This window comes from Ranitomeya variabilis, chromosome 4 (genome assembly GCF_051348905.1).
Source record: "Ranitomeya variabilis isolate aRanVar5 chromosome 4, aRanVar5.hap1, whole genome shotgun sequence".
Classification (NCBI taxonomy): Eukaryota; Metazoa; Chordata; class Amphibia; order Anura; family Dendrobatidae; genus Ranitomeya; species Ranitomeya variabilis.
This window is the reverse complement of record NC_135235.1, coordinates 460488516-460502897: the sequence shown is the minus strand read 5'-3', so window position 1 is coordinate 460502897 and position 14382 is coordinate 460488516. Positions and strand designations below refer to the sequence as shown.

Sequence of the window (14382 nt, the reverse complement as noted above, 5' to 3'; positions counted from 1 at the left end):
TCTAATCTCCTGAGACAATTCTTTCCTATGAAGTATACACAATAAATCATAATAATCTTTATTTTTATATAGCGCTAACATATTCCACAGTGCTTTACAGTTTGCACACATTATCATCGCTGTCACCGTTGGGGCTCACAATCTAAATTCCCTATCCGTATGTCTTTGGAGTGTGGGAGGAAACCGGAGTACCCGGAGGAAACCCACGCAAACAAAGGGAGAACATACAAACTCCTTGCAGATGTTGTCCAAGGTGGGATTAGAACCCAGGACTCCAGCGCTGCAAGGCTGCAGTGCTATTCACTGAGCACCGTGCTGCCTCAATGATGCTTTCAGGAGCCATGTCATCTGCTGGTGTAGGTCCACTGTGTTTTATCAAGACCAAAGTCAGTACAGCCATCTCCAGGACATTTTAGAGAACCTCATGCTTCCCTCTGCCGACAATCTTTTTGGAGATGGAAATTTCATTCTCCAGCAGGACTTGGCAGCTTTCCACACTGTCAATAGTACCAATTCCTGGTTTAAAAACAACAGTATGACTGTGTTGGTCTGACCTTAACCCCATAGAGAATCTATGGGGTATTGTAAATAGGAAGATGAGAAACACCAGACTCCACAATGCAGTCAAGCTGAAGGCTGCTATCAAAGCAACCTGGGCTTCCATAACACCACAGCAGTGCCACAGGCTGATCGCCTCCATGCTACACCACATTGATGCCACAAGTGATGCAAAAGGAGCCCCAACCAAGTATTGAGTGAATTTACTGAACATACATTTCTGTAGGCCAACATTTTGGATTTTAAAATCATTTTTTCAAGCTGGTGTTATAAAGTATTTTAATTTACTGAGATAATGACTTTTGGGTTTTCATTGACTGTAAGCCATAATCATCAACATTAACAGAAATAAACACTTGAAATAGATCACTCTGTTTGTAATGACTATCCAATATACGAGTTTCACTTTTTGTATTGAAGAACTGAAATAAATTAACATTTTGATGATATTCTAATTTTGTGAGATGCACCTGTACATGTCTCCACACATATGCCCATGTGCACAAATAAGTGCAGCATTAGCCTTTACCACTAGCCTCTAAAACCACCATCCGTCTACACTGGTGTACAATGGCTCACTCAAAAACATCAGCCATCCCTTCCCAGGGTCTCCTTTAAGGAGTTTTCCCACAAATAAAAGTTCATGTTAATCAATAGATCTTGGAATAATAATAATTTCCACAATTGGATGTGTTTAAATAAAATATTCCTGTGCTGAGATAATCTTATAAATGTGCCCCTGCTGTGTACTGTGTAATGGCCGTGTCTGACCGTACAGGGACATGGTCTGATCATACCACAGCTCCTGGGCAGGGGAGGAAGCAAAAGAGTATACAGACATTACAGCACAGGATCAGAGCAGATTCTTCCTGTGAGGTAAAACATTTTTTAACCCCTTTCCGAAGTTGGGCATAATAGTACCCCACATCAGACTTTCCCTGTATGGCCGGCCTCACACTACCATAGAATACGGATGAGTGTTATGCGAAAAAACATTGCATAGCACTTGGACTAGTGTTAATCTGTGGGGCAGCTCACATGACCATATTTTTTCTCAGGCGGATTCGACGTGCGTGTAAATTCGCAGCAAGCTACGATTGTACGCGCATATCGTCCGAGACTCGCCAATGGAAGCTTATGGGTGTGAGAAAAACTCGGACACCACACGGACCTTCTGTTTAGCTTGAGACAAATATGCACACATTTTCCTCATTTCAAGCCATTGAGCAATTTAATTCAATGGGGAAAAATCAGTTACAAATGTAGTCATATGCATGTCATACGGATGCCATACGGATAAATGGGTGGGAGAAAATCGCAACATTGCATTGCAAATGCATTACACACGGACGACCATATGGAGAACACTCGTGCAACTCTCGGCAGGGAGACTTGGACCGATTTTTTATAGGCTTAGTCTGACTCTGGCCTTTGGTGCAGGCTCCGGAGCTGAGCCTTCACTTTTCTGGGCACATGTCAGCTGATCTATACAGTTAACATGTGCCTGCAACTGCTGTGGGTGAAATCGCGATTCACTTGCGGCTGTTAACTAGTTAAATGCCGCTGTCAATCTCTGACAGTGGCATTTAACTCGCGCTTACCAGAAGCACATTCTTTATTCTGCCCATAGACCTCTATGGTTGTCTTTGCCAGATTGCTATGAATGCTGCCCGGTGGTCATCGCTCATAGCAAGTGAACATTTCTGCTACGCACAGGCGATCTGATCGTCTGTATGTAGCCAAGGTGATTGCAGCAGTGCAGCTTCTTGTCTCCCCTGGAGACTATGGAAGCATGCAAAAAATAAAAAAAAATTTTTTTTTTAAATATTATAAAAATAAAAATGTAAAAGTTCAAGTTCACCCCTTTTTCACCCCATTCAAAATAAAATTAAAAAAATCAAATATACACAATTGGTTTAACCGAGATCAGAATCGCCCAATCTATCAATATAAAAAAGAATTAACCTGATCGCTAAATTGTTTAGCGAGAAAAAAATTTAAAACACCAGAATTACTTTTTTTTTTGGTCGCCGCTACATTGCAATTAAATTAACGGGCGATCAAAAGATCTTATCTAAACCAAAATAGTATCAATGAAAATGTCAGCTCTTTGCGCAAAAAAAAAAGCCCTCACCCAGCCCCAGATCACAAAAAAAAATAACATGACTAGTCTAGGAAAATGCTTTTTCTAGTTTTAACAAATTTTGGAATTATTTTTTTCACCACTTAAGTAAAAGATAACCTAGACATTTTTGGTGTCTGTGAACTCATAATGACCTTGAAGAATCATAATGGCAAGTCAGTTTTAGTATATAGTGAACATGGTATAAAATAAACAAAAGCCAAAATACAACTGTGGGATTGCAGTTTTTTTGCAATTTCACCACACTTGGAATTTGTTTCCCATTTTCCAGTACATGATATGTTAAACTCAATTGTGTTGTTCAAAAGTACAACTTGTCACTTCATAAAACAAGCCCCTCACATGGCCATTTTGACAGAGAAATAAATAAGTTAAGGCTCTGGGAAGAAGGGGAGCAAAAAACAGAAAATCAAAAACTGAAATTCCCCTAGTCGTTAAGGGGTTAAAAACAGCACATAAATGTTTTACCTCACAGAAAGAATCAGCTGTGATTCTATGCTGTAATGTCTGTATACTTATACACCCAACCCTCATTCCCTTCCAAGGAGATGTGGTATAATCAGCCATTACACAGTACACAGCAGGGGCAATGTAATCTCTGCACAGGAACATTTTTTAACCCTTTAACTCTGTCCCACCTGAGACGTATCCATATGTCCTTGTGACCTGGGACGTATGGATACGTCCCGGCGATTTTGTGAACACTGATGCTGTCGCCAGGTGTTAGCTGATTCTGACAACTAACATCCTGCACTCAGAGCTAGGAGCCATCCCACACTACTCCCGGCACTTTAACCCCCTAAATGCTGCGGTCAAACTCATGCAATCGCAGCATTTCGGGAGCAGGCAGAGGGAAGACAGCCTCTCTGCCCTAGAATTGGAGATCCCGATCATTGCCATGGTGACCCGATGTCATCATGACGACATCCCGGTCACCAGAGCGCGCAAAGTTGCTTGATCATGCTCAGAGTATGATCAACCACTTTGTCTGTCATTGCAGTGCTGACAGTTTGTATGGCATAAAGATGCTGCTGCATCCCCATACTATACACGTGATCAGCCTGCAAAAAATTAAAGTCCCACAGTGGGACAAAGTTAAAAAAATAATATATATATACACACATACACACATACATACATACAGTGGATACAGAAAGTATTCATATCCCTTTAAACCTTTCACTCTGTTTCATTGAAGCCATTTGGTAAATTCAAAAAAGTTCATTTTTGTTCTCATTAATGTACACTCTGCACCCCATCTTGACTGAAACCCCCCACCAGAAATGAGGTAATTTTTGCAAATATACTAAAAAAGAAAAACTGAAATATCACATGATCATAAGTATTCAGACCCTTTGCTCAGTATTGAGTAGAAGCACCTGTGAGATATGGGAAAATCATATCTAATTGATATCATTTTGATATCTGATGGAAGGCCCTGTCAGATACATTTTGCCCCAGATTGCATGCTCCCAAACTCAGCCCCACCCTTGGGATTCCACAAGACTATTCATTGTTTTTCTTTAATTAACCCAAGCAATAAGTCTTTTGAAGCTCTCTCTAGTGGGGATTGAATGCTATAGACTGTGTCCCCAGAAATTATCACAAGGGTGTGAAATTTTGTGCGGCTAGGAGCCAACTGGCTTTCTTTGTTTAACTCAGGCTGCCATTGTGGCACTACAGCTCCCAGGCTAACCAGTGCAAGGAGAGGAGATATGGAATCTAAAAAATGACCTATAACAACAGAATGCAATATCTCTGAGCCTAGCCGAGCACATAATCAGAATCTGCATTCTTTTCCCCCACAAACCCATCCCATACAGCCGCTTCTAGAACCCTGTGTTATTGAGTTGCAAAGCATAGCTACCAGGAACTAAATACGGTAGATGTATTTGGTCTCACCTTCTCCAGCAGAACCTATTGGCGCTGTCGCCATTCCAGTCAGAGCTTCAGGTGAAAAGTTATAGGCCATCCACAGTTCTGCCTGGAAAATCATGCTCTCAGAAATGGGAGGAGGGAGGTGGCCCAGCCCATGGGTGGGTGCAGCTTGTGGGAGGGAGCAGCTGAGGAGATTATAGGCAGCTCCTCATTTTGGACTTAGTTCTACTGGCAGGGGCCCTGTTACCTGACACAGCGAAGGGAACCACGTAACTAAGATTTGGACCTGCGATCCATCAGCGCCTCTCTGTGGTCAGATGCTACATAAAACGGTAATTGTAACCTATCTGTACCCTACCCTTGTACTACACTTTTGACTGTATACCTCTATATTTGTTCTAGTATATATCTGTATTTTTCTAGTGCGCCTTTTTGGCGATTAAATCTAAAATTAATCTTTAGCTGCTCTTTTCTCGATTCACAAATCCCCATGTCCGCATGCTCAGTTGGTTATATTATATGCTACCCTAGGGTTGGTTTCTGACCCGATATAAGCTTGTCGTCAGACGGGGCTTGTAAATCGAACAAGGAACTGGTGGCAGCATACTGCACTGTGTTAGCTGAGGATCTCTGACAGTGACAGCCGGGAGGTTTATATATATATACTAGACAGTGGCCTGATTCTAATGCAACGGGTATTCTAGAATATGTATGTCCAGGAAGTATATTGCCCAGCCACGTAGTATATTGCCCATCCATGTAGTATATTGCCCAGCCACATAGTTGGGATGCAGAGTGTACATTAATGAGAAAAATAAATGTAAAGGGGTCTGAATACTTTTCGTACCCACTGTATATACAGTACACACACACACACACACACACACACACACACACACACACACACACACACACACACACACACACACACACACACACACACATATGCATATACACACTATAAAAGTACACATATTTGGCATTGCAGAGTCCAGAACGACCCAAGCTATGAAACTGTCCCACTAGTTAACCCCTTTTGGATCTAAAGTAACAGTTTTTTCAGCATTTCAAAAAATTCTGTTAAGTACCTGAAGGTTTAACAAAAACCTCTTTACTGTGGTTTTAAGCACTTTGAGGGGTGCAGTTGTTTATAATAGTGTTGTTGGAAAAAGGAGAACTCGCTCTGGTCAACTTTTAACCCTTATAACTTCCTAAGGAAAAAGTTGTTTAAAAAATTGTGTTGATGTAAAGTAGACATGTTTGAAATATTTTGTGAGACATTGATTTAAGGGCATAAGAATTCAAAGTTTAAAAATTGCGAAATTTTCGAAATTTTTGCTAAATTTCCATTTATTTCCCAAATAAGTTATGTAGAAGAAATGTTACCACTATCATGAAGTACAATATGTCACAATAAAAACAAACAAACTCAGAATCAGTTACAGGTGCTTCTCACAAAATTAGAATATAATCAAAAAGTTAGTTTATTTCAGTTCAATACAAAAAGTGAAACTCATAATATATAGAGTCATTAGAACCATAGTGATCTATTTCAAGTGTTTATTTCTGTTAATATTGATGATTTTGGCTTACAGCAAATTAAAACCCAAAAGTCATTATCTCAGTAAATTAGAATACTTTATGACACCAGCTTAAAACCGATTTTAAAATCTGAAATGTTGGCCTATAGAAATGTATGTCAATTAAATGCACTCAATACTTGGTCAGGGCTCCTTTTGCATCAATTACTGCATCAATGTGGTGTGGCATGGAGGTGATCAGCCTGTGGCACTGCTGAGGTGTTATGGAAGCCCAGGTTGCTTTGATAGCAGCCTTCAGCTCTTCTGTATTGTGGGATCTGGTGTCTCTCATCTTCCTATTTACGATACCCCATAGATTCTCTATGGGGTTAAGGTCAGGTAAGTTTGCTGGCCAATCAAGCACAGTGATACTGTTTTTAAAGCAGGTATTGCTACTTTTGGCAGTGTGGACAGGTGTCAAGTACTGCTGGAGAATGAAATTTCCATCTCTAAAAATCTTGTTGGCAGAGGGAAGCATAAAATTTCCTGGTAGATGGCTGCGCTGACTTTGGTTTTGATAAAACACTGTGGACCTACACCAGCAGATGACATGGCTTCCCAAACCATTACTGATTGTGGAAACTTAACACTAGATCTCAAGCAGCTTGGATTGTGGCCTCTCCACTCTTCCTCCAGACTCTGGGACTTTGATTTCCAAATGAAATGCAAAATGTATTTTAATCTGAAAGCAACACCTTGGACTACTGAGCAACAGTCCAGTTCTTCTTCTCCTTGGCCCAGGTAAGACACTTCTGGTATTTTTTATTGGTCATGAGTGGCTTGACACAAGGAATGTGACACTTGTAGCCCATGTCCTGGATACATCTGTGTGGTGGCTCTTGAAGCAATGTCTCCAGGAGCAGTCCACTCCTTGTGAATCTCCCCCAAATTTTTGAATGACCTTTTCTTAACAATCCTTTCAAGGCTGCGGTTATCCTGGTTGCTTGAGCACCTTTTTCTACCACATTTTTCCTTCCACTCAATTTTTCATTAATGTGCTATGTGAACAGCCAGCTTCCTTAGAAATGACATTGTGTGGCTTACCCTCCTTGTGCAGTGTGCCATTGACTACCTTCTGGACATCTGTCAAGTCAGCAGTCTTCCCCATGATTGTGGAGCCTACTGAAACAGACTAAGGGTCCTTTTTAAATGCTTAGGAAGCCTTTGCCAGTGTTGTTTTGTTAATTATTCTAATTTAGTGAGATAATGACTGTGTTGTTTTCATTGGCTATAAGCCATAATCATCAACATTAACAGAAATAAACACTTCAAATATATCACTCTGTCTGTAATGACTCTATTTAATATACGGGTTTCACTTTTTGTATTAAAGAACTGAAATAAATTAACTTTTTAATTATATTCTAATTTTGTGAGAAGCACCTGTATTACCTCAAAGTGACACTGGAATTTTACAGAATTGTAAAAAATTGGCCTGGTTTTTAAGGTGCAAATCTCCTTGGAGTGAGAAAGGGGATTAAAGGAGATAACCAATGGTAGATCAACTATTCAGTATGGCAAGTGAAACAGTTATGTAATTGAACGCGTTTGTCACCATGAACCCACCACAACATGCATGCTTGATAAGGATAGCAAAAACAAAATAAGCCTATTTTTTATTATTTTTTATATAAATAGCTTGCAGATGTAGCAAACCAACCTAGCTATTGGCACAACCTGGGTATGACAAGGTTTAAAAAGCAGCAAACCTACAATGTAGCATCAAAGTTGTAGCCAGAATCGATTAAGCTCCATATAAGTAAATTGTTTAATTGCTTGCATGTCAAGTAAATTTGGTTTAGTGAATCCCTCATCCCTGGATTTTCTATTATAGATGTTTATGCATAATGATTATATAAAAAAATTTAAAAAACTCAAAGTTTAGTGTGATGCCCGGGAGACCGAGGTACCCAGCACCAGATCAATGAGGTCCGTCTCTTGAGGGGGATGTCACTAGTGGCTTGACCCGGTGCTGTGGCCTCAGGCGATGCACAGTGTAAGGGATATCATGAAGGAACAGACACTTACTTGATCAGCAGCAGGTCATCTCATCTGTGATGACCCCGATCCTGGATCGATGGCTATTGTCCAAATGAAAGACTGAGGCGCTGAAACGTTTAACCAGTTTACTTCAACAAAAAGGGATTTGCAATCAGTACTGTCACCGGAGTCTGTATGAGCACTCTGAATTACTTTGACCCTATCAGGGTTTTCACCTCTTATTATGCGCAGTTTCTGTATGGCCCTGCTGCTGTATGTGAACTGGCTGCCGACCCAATCTGTCTCTTCTGTGCTCTGGTTCGACGGACAACCCGAGTCCTTTTTGTCAGCTTACCCCCTCTGGGAGTACCGCTGAACTCTGTGTCTGTTGCTGCGTCTTACCCTGGTGAAGCTGATATCACCTCACGTCCTTCCGGTTGCTGTATTATATATAATGAATATAGCCACGGATCCGGTATCCGTCTCTGCGCCTATTCTGGATAGTGATTATTGCTACCCGGTTCTCACAATGTCCTTTTTCTCTATTCCTCTTTTCCTACTATGGGTACTACGGGCCTATAATCCGTCATAGGGCTGTTAGGAGTTCAGCTATACGACCTCTCACTTTCAGCTCCTCGACCCAACTGCCAGTCCTTTTCTCAGACCAGAATGGATCAAGCGGAGTCTCTGGAGCTCCCCCTTCTGGCCGGAGATGGTAGTGCAGTCTTGCTATTTTAGTATTTGTATTTGGTGTCAATAACTATTTTTGTGGCAAATTCCCCTAGGGGCGCCACATTAGTAATAAACAAAGCTTAAGACTCTGATGTGCTCCCAAACTGCAAAAAAAAAGACAGTCACAAAATTTCTTGAAGCTATGGGATGGCTATTGCCAGTACCACCAGAAATCTGCTCACAATCAGGTGTGGTTATCAATAGAAAACGGAGCACGCTTCACACAATTTGCAGGTTCTTACAGTTGAACATGATAAAATTGTCAGTTCTTGAGATGGCAGAAGCTTCACCAATTCCAGCTTAGATCCCCATATTCACCTGGCCTCTGAGCCTCATACTGCGCTGGCAGCCCTGAAAATAAATCATATGCTGAGTGTAATATTAAAAACATATCAACTAAGGCCTTAAAATTCACAAAAATATGGGGCTTCACCCTAGCCATCCCGCAACATTTCTCTGCTTTGGGGGGAAATGCCTGTATCCCTTAAATGATGTCATAAAAAGGTGAGGGGAGTGATTATATAAAATGTTACCAAAAGCTCTTCACACCAGGAAAAACACCTCAGAGTACCAACAAATCAAAATGCAAAAATACTCACACTAGCAGCCGGGAATTTTATCATTGTATTTCAAAATATGACAACCATAAACTTAAAGGTAACCAAGTGCAAAATTATATCAATAGAGCAAGGACTGAAAGGTTCAACACACACAACACAAAGTCAACGTATATTAATACAAATGTGAAGTGGGGTGGGGAGGAGATAGACAGGGAGCAGCTTTGTGTGACCACCAGCAGCCTGACTGTAGGGAGATCTGTCTCACATGGGCACATCTATTGATGTACGCAGCATCCATTCCGCAGCAAATACGCCTCATGGAAACATACCCTAAGGAGCATTATAATAATAACTAGATGGTGGCTCGATTCTAACACATCGGGTATTCTAGAATATGTATGTATATAGAAGCCACATAGTATATAGCACAGGCCACGTAGTATATAGGAGCCATGTAGTATATAGCAGACACGCAGTATATAACACAGCCACGTAGTATATAACACAGCCCATGCAGTATATAACACATATCTATGTTTTTGTGTAACTGGAATTTTCTGACCTCCAATTTGGCGGTATTGACATTTCTGAGGTGGGCGCAAAAGTACAGTCAACCATGTTTTTGTGCATGCCTCAGAAAGGTGGACACTGGCAAAAATGAGGTCAAACAGAGCACAAAGTGACTGTCTGCCTTAATAAGCCTCTTCACAAGTTGTGATAAAATCCTATTTTTAGGGCTCCAGACATAAGATCCTGATGGATCAACTGACATTTGCCGAAAACACAATGTGAATAGAGCCTAAGGGTAGGTTCACATTGCATTGTTGCTGTCTATTACAAAGGAAACGTTAATGATTTTCGTTGTAATTGACAGCAAAAGTGGCGTTTTAAGCCCTTTTTGAGCGCAGGCAAGTGGGGTACTCGGTACCGGGTCCGGTCGCAAGGGGGATGTCACGGTGGCTGCGACCCGGTCTCTGGCCCTGGGCCTCAATGTTAAAGGGGAAAATGTTCAAAGTTTTTTGTGATGCCACCTGTGGTGTTCGGTCAGTGTTGGACCACGCTGCATTAAAAGGGTCCCCTGGGAGATGTTGTAGCAGCACAGATGTTACACTTCCCACAGGTGAAGCAGGGTCCCCAGGGATCCTATAGTGTGTGGCAGAGATGATGGTATGTGCCAGAGAATAAATAGAGGAGACAAGTTGTAAGTCTTTACCGGGTTTACTGCAGATGGTAGGCCACAGTCAAGGACACCAGCAACAGGTACATTAGGAGTCCAGGCAGTCCAGAGACAAGCAGAATCCCCTTGGCAAGTCATGTTGGGGGCCTTCCACTCTGCGCTTGCTGTAACTTGAGGTCCCTGCTGCCACTAAGTGTTCCTAGCAAAGTCCTAATTCGTTCCCCTGTCCTGGGACAGGTACCTGTATGGTAGGCAGCTTGAGCCGTGCTTACTGGGATCTTTTCACGGAGACTCCAGGCTCCAAGGTGCTGCTGTACCACAGGTGAATATGGGCAAAGTCCATGTAATCCTCTGCCCCCCTGTTCTGCTCTGTGTCTTAGTACTTCACAAAAGCCTCGGGCTCCCGGTACCTGGATTCTGCGCACTGACTAGGTGGATGACTACTCGTAGCCTCCTGAAGTCCTGTATTTCCACTGTGCTCCGTCCCTGTCTGTCCTCGCTCACAGACTCTCTGTACAGACTAAACTGACTCCGCCTCCAAACCAGGATCTTTATCCTGGGAAGCTGCCCTAAAACAGGGTTTTGAGCTCCTCCTCCTGGCCTGGATTTGGAAGGTGTTGTGTGTGTGATAACCTGCCAAAGGGAATGTCACTTGTCTCCAGACATAGCACTACCCTCCCCGAGAGGAAGGCAGCACTACTGTGGTACCCGAACTCCTGGGGTGCCACACATACATTTTGTTAGCTCAAAAACGTATGCGCTACATGGCGATAGACAGATGATAGGATAGACAGATGATAGGCTAGATGATAAGCAGATGATAGATAGATGGATAGATAGATACATAGATAGATAGATAGATAGATAGATAGATAGATAGATAGAATAGCTGCATTGATCTTACCAGTGTCCACGCTCTCACTCTGCTGCTTCCTGGTTGTTAGGTGAATATTCATGAGCTTAATGAGCGGCAGTGGAAGCAGGAGAGAGCAGGGACACTGGTATTGCTATTCTCGCTTCTATCTATCTTTCCATCCTATCATCTTTCTAACCTATCTATCCTATCATCTATTGCAAAGGTGATCTTGGTTATTTGGGATTATCCATCCAGGACCTTTGCATTTTTTTTCTTAAGGGGCTAATAATTCACATGCAAGTAGTTAACTACCTGCCTGTTCTGCCCGTTGCCAATTTGTGGCTATAGACGCTCCTGCCGGTCATTCTGCTTAATTTGACCTCACTGTTGAGAGAGGTGAGGGTAATGCTTCTCATGATTTCAGCAGATATGCAGAACAGTAAGTCAACTATTCTCTAATTCCTCCCATTAACCAAAAGCACAATATTGTTAAAGATATTTTATCTAATAGAGTGGATCTTTTATGTATTGTGCAGCTTTCTAATTTAAAAGAAATATTACCAAGTTTGCATTAATACTTTAATTCATTACTTGTATATAAATTTATTTTTTTCTGTTTATAATTATTGTTTATGAAACAGTGTGATCAGCAGTGCTAAATGGGTGTGGTTGGGGCGTGGATATGGGTGTGACAAGTTGTGAACTGGGTGTGTCCTAAAATTTGCAAACTTTGTCCCTCTTTCCCTTCTTTAAAAGTGGGGAGGTATGGGTAACTTACAACTCAGATCAATAACTCTGAGCTATGGCCCCCCAGTACACATAATATATAGTCTAATATATAACCGTGGTTATACACCAAAAGGTTAACATTGTGAATATGGTTTTATTACAAATCCTTATTCCATTTGTGGGATCGTTCTGGTGAATGAGTCAGTAGGCAGTGTCATATGTATACATTTATACATGTCACCGGACACTAAGGGGTCTCTGATGTTACCAGCTTTTAAAGGCTGTGGATAATAATCAGACTGAAGATCCATATAAAATGTATCCATGTAAAATGCCTGTCCTTGTACTGCTCCTCCTGTCATACATTCCTCAGAGTTACCATATCACACCACAACTATGAGAAACTGCAGACATCACATCTGAGGTATAATACCAATCACTGTGTAATGTGTCTGTCAGCCATATTTGCAAAGTGAATGCAGTGACGGTTAGTGAGGCTGGTTCATGAGGTAGACAATGGAGGAACACAATGTCTGAGGAAAAACTTCCCTGTGTATGTTATCATATACACCAGACCATAAGATCACCTCAATTAGGAAATCAAGGGTGCTAGGATATAATTCACCAGTTCAGTACACAAAGATAGAAAATCCTATTCTATCCCCAGAAGAAGGCACTACGCCGAAACGTGTGTTGGGGTGGGTGGCATCACGGTCCCTCAGGTAACCCATTTGATAGCCCATGTTATTTTTCCTCATTGGTCCTGCTCTTTACTCACTTTGATGCTGCTTGTCATCAGTTATGTGAGTGTATATCGTGCTTAGTGTATGTACACTCTTCAGATTTACTTCCCATGTGTTAGATACATATTGATATGAATATGTGCACAATACATTTGCACTTTTTGAGCTGACCAATAGGCCTACACCTTTTTACACTGGTTTTCGTACTGAATACCTGTTGGCTACTATGGTGTCACCTTTTTGGTGAATCCCTATTATGTCTTTATACTTTGCAATTTTATCTTTGCCTAAATAAAGTATTTCTAGTTTTAATATTTGGTTCTTGTAGTGTTCTTTTCTATAGGATTTTCTTCCTGTGTATGTTATGTAGATGACAGATGTGTGAAGTGAAAATTGCCAAGTTCTGTGAGATAATAAACTTAGGCTTATACTACCTGAGGATGTAGAAATGCTTATGTCACCTCTTTTGGTAGGAGCAAGGAAGAGACAGTGAGATAGTAATGCTATGTGCCCACGATGAGCATTTATCCAGTTTGTGACGCTGAGTATTTAACAGAAGCATACAGTCAAAATTATGTGAAATAATTATCCCCCTCTACTCCTCTTTGGTCAGACTTCATCTGGAATACTGTGTCCAGTTCTGGGCACCACATTTTAAAAGAAGGCATGAACCAACTTTAGCAAAGTCAGCCAAGAGAGACCAGAATGGTGAACAAAGAATGTCTTATGAGGAACAGTTAGGGGTTTAGCTTGCAAAAGAGAAGACTGAGAGGAGACTTAATAGCTGTCTACAAATATCTGAAGGGCTGTCACAGTGGAGATGGATCAGCATTCAGTTAGAATAAAACTTTTTGATGGGGAGGGTGATCAATGAGTGGAATAGGCTGCAATGAGAGGTGGTGAGTTCTCCTTCAATGGAAGTCTTCAAACAGAGGCTGGACAGACATCTCTCTGGGATGGTTTAGTGAATCCTGCCTTGAGCAAGGGGTTGGACATGATGACGCTGGAGTTCCCTTCAGATTCTATGATTCTTGGATGTATACACTCCTGAGGTCTCTAGATATAACAACTATTTAGGGCAACTTCCTTTTATTATGTTATGTAAATTAGGTTACTTGTGCGCGTTTTGTCCATTTGTGTGTCAAGCGTTAAATATTGCACAAAGGTATTATTAGAGTCTTCTGTGTGTTGTTTACTGTACATGGATTAAGCTAATGAATGGAAGTGCAAACTTTGGGGAACCCCTCTCACTCTTCATTTTCGATAATCAAAGGTAAAGCAGACAGCTGTGAGCCGATATCATCAGATTGGGAAGATGGCCTTGTTATTGGGTCCTTCCCATCCTAAAAATACCAGACCGCAACCGCTCCAGAGAAGGAGCATCACGTGACATGCGCCAATTCTGGCACTTCGCTCCTCCCAATTGCCTTGCTACATTGGCAATCA

The 14382-nt window shown here is 41.4% G+C and overlaps 1 protein-coding gene across 2 annotated transcripts in view; it reads right to left on the bottom strand.

The window, feature by feature from the left end:
- LOC143765203 (protein-glutamine gamma-glutamyltransferase E-like) overlaps positions 1–14382 on the bottom strand; it is a 126925-nt gene that overhangs the window by 103588 nt on the left and 8955 nt on the right. The window contains exon 1 of one of the 2 annotated variants that reach the window (XM_077251641.1): positions 9114–9167. The exons of the other annotated variant lie outside the window; for it this stretch is intronic. Within the exon in view, the coding sequence (XP_077107756.1) occupies positions 9114–9123 (10 nt within the window). The 5' untranslated portion in view covers positions 9124–9167. Of the gene's footprint in view, positions 1–9113; positions 9168–14382 lie in introns of those variants that run through there. 2 annotated transcript variants of the gene reach the window in all.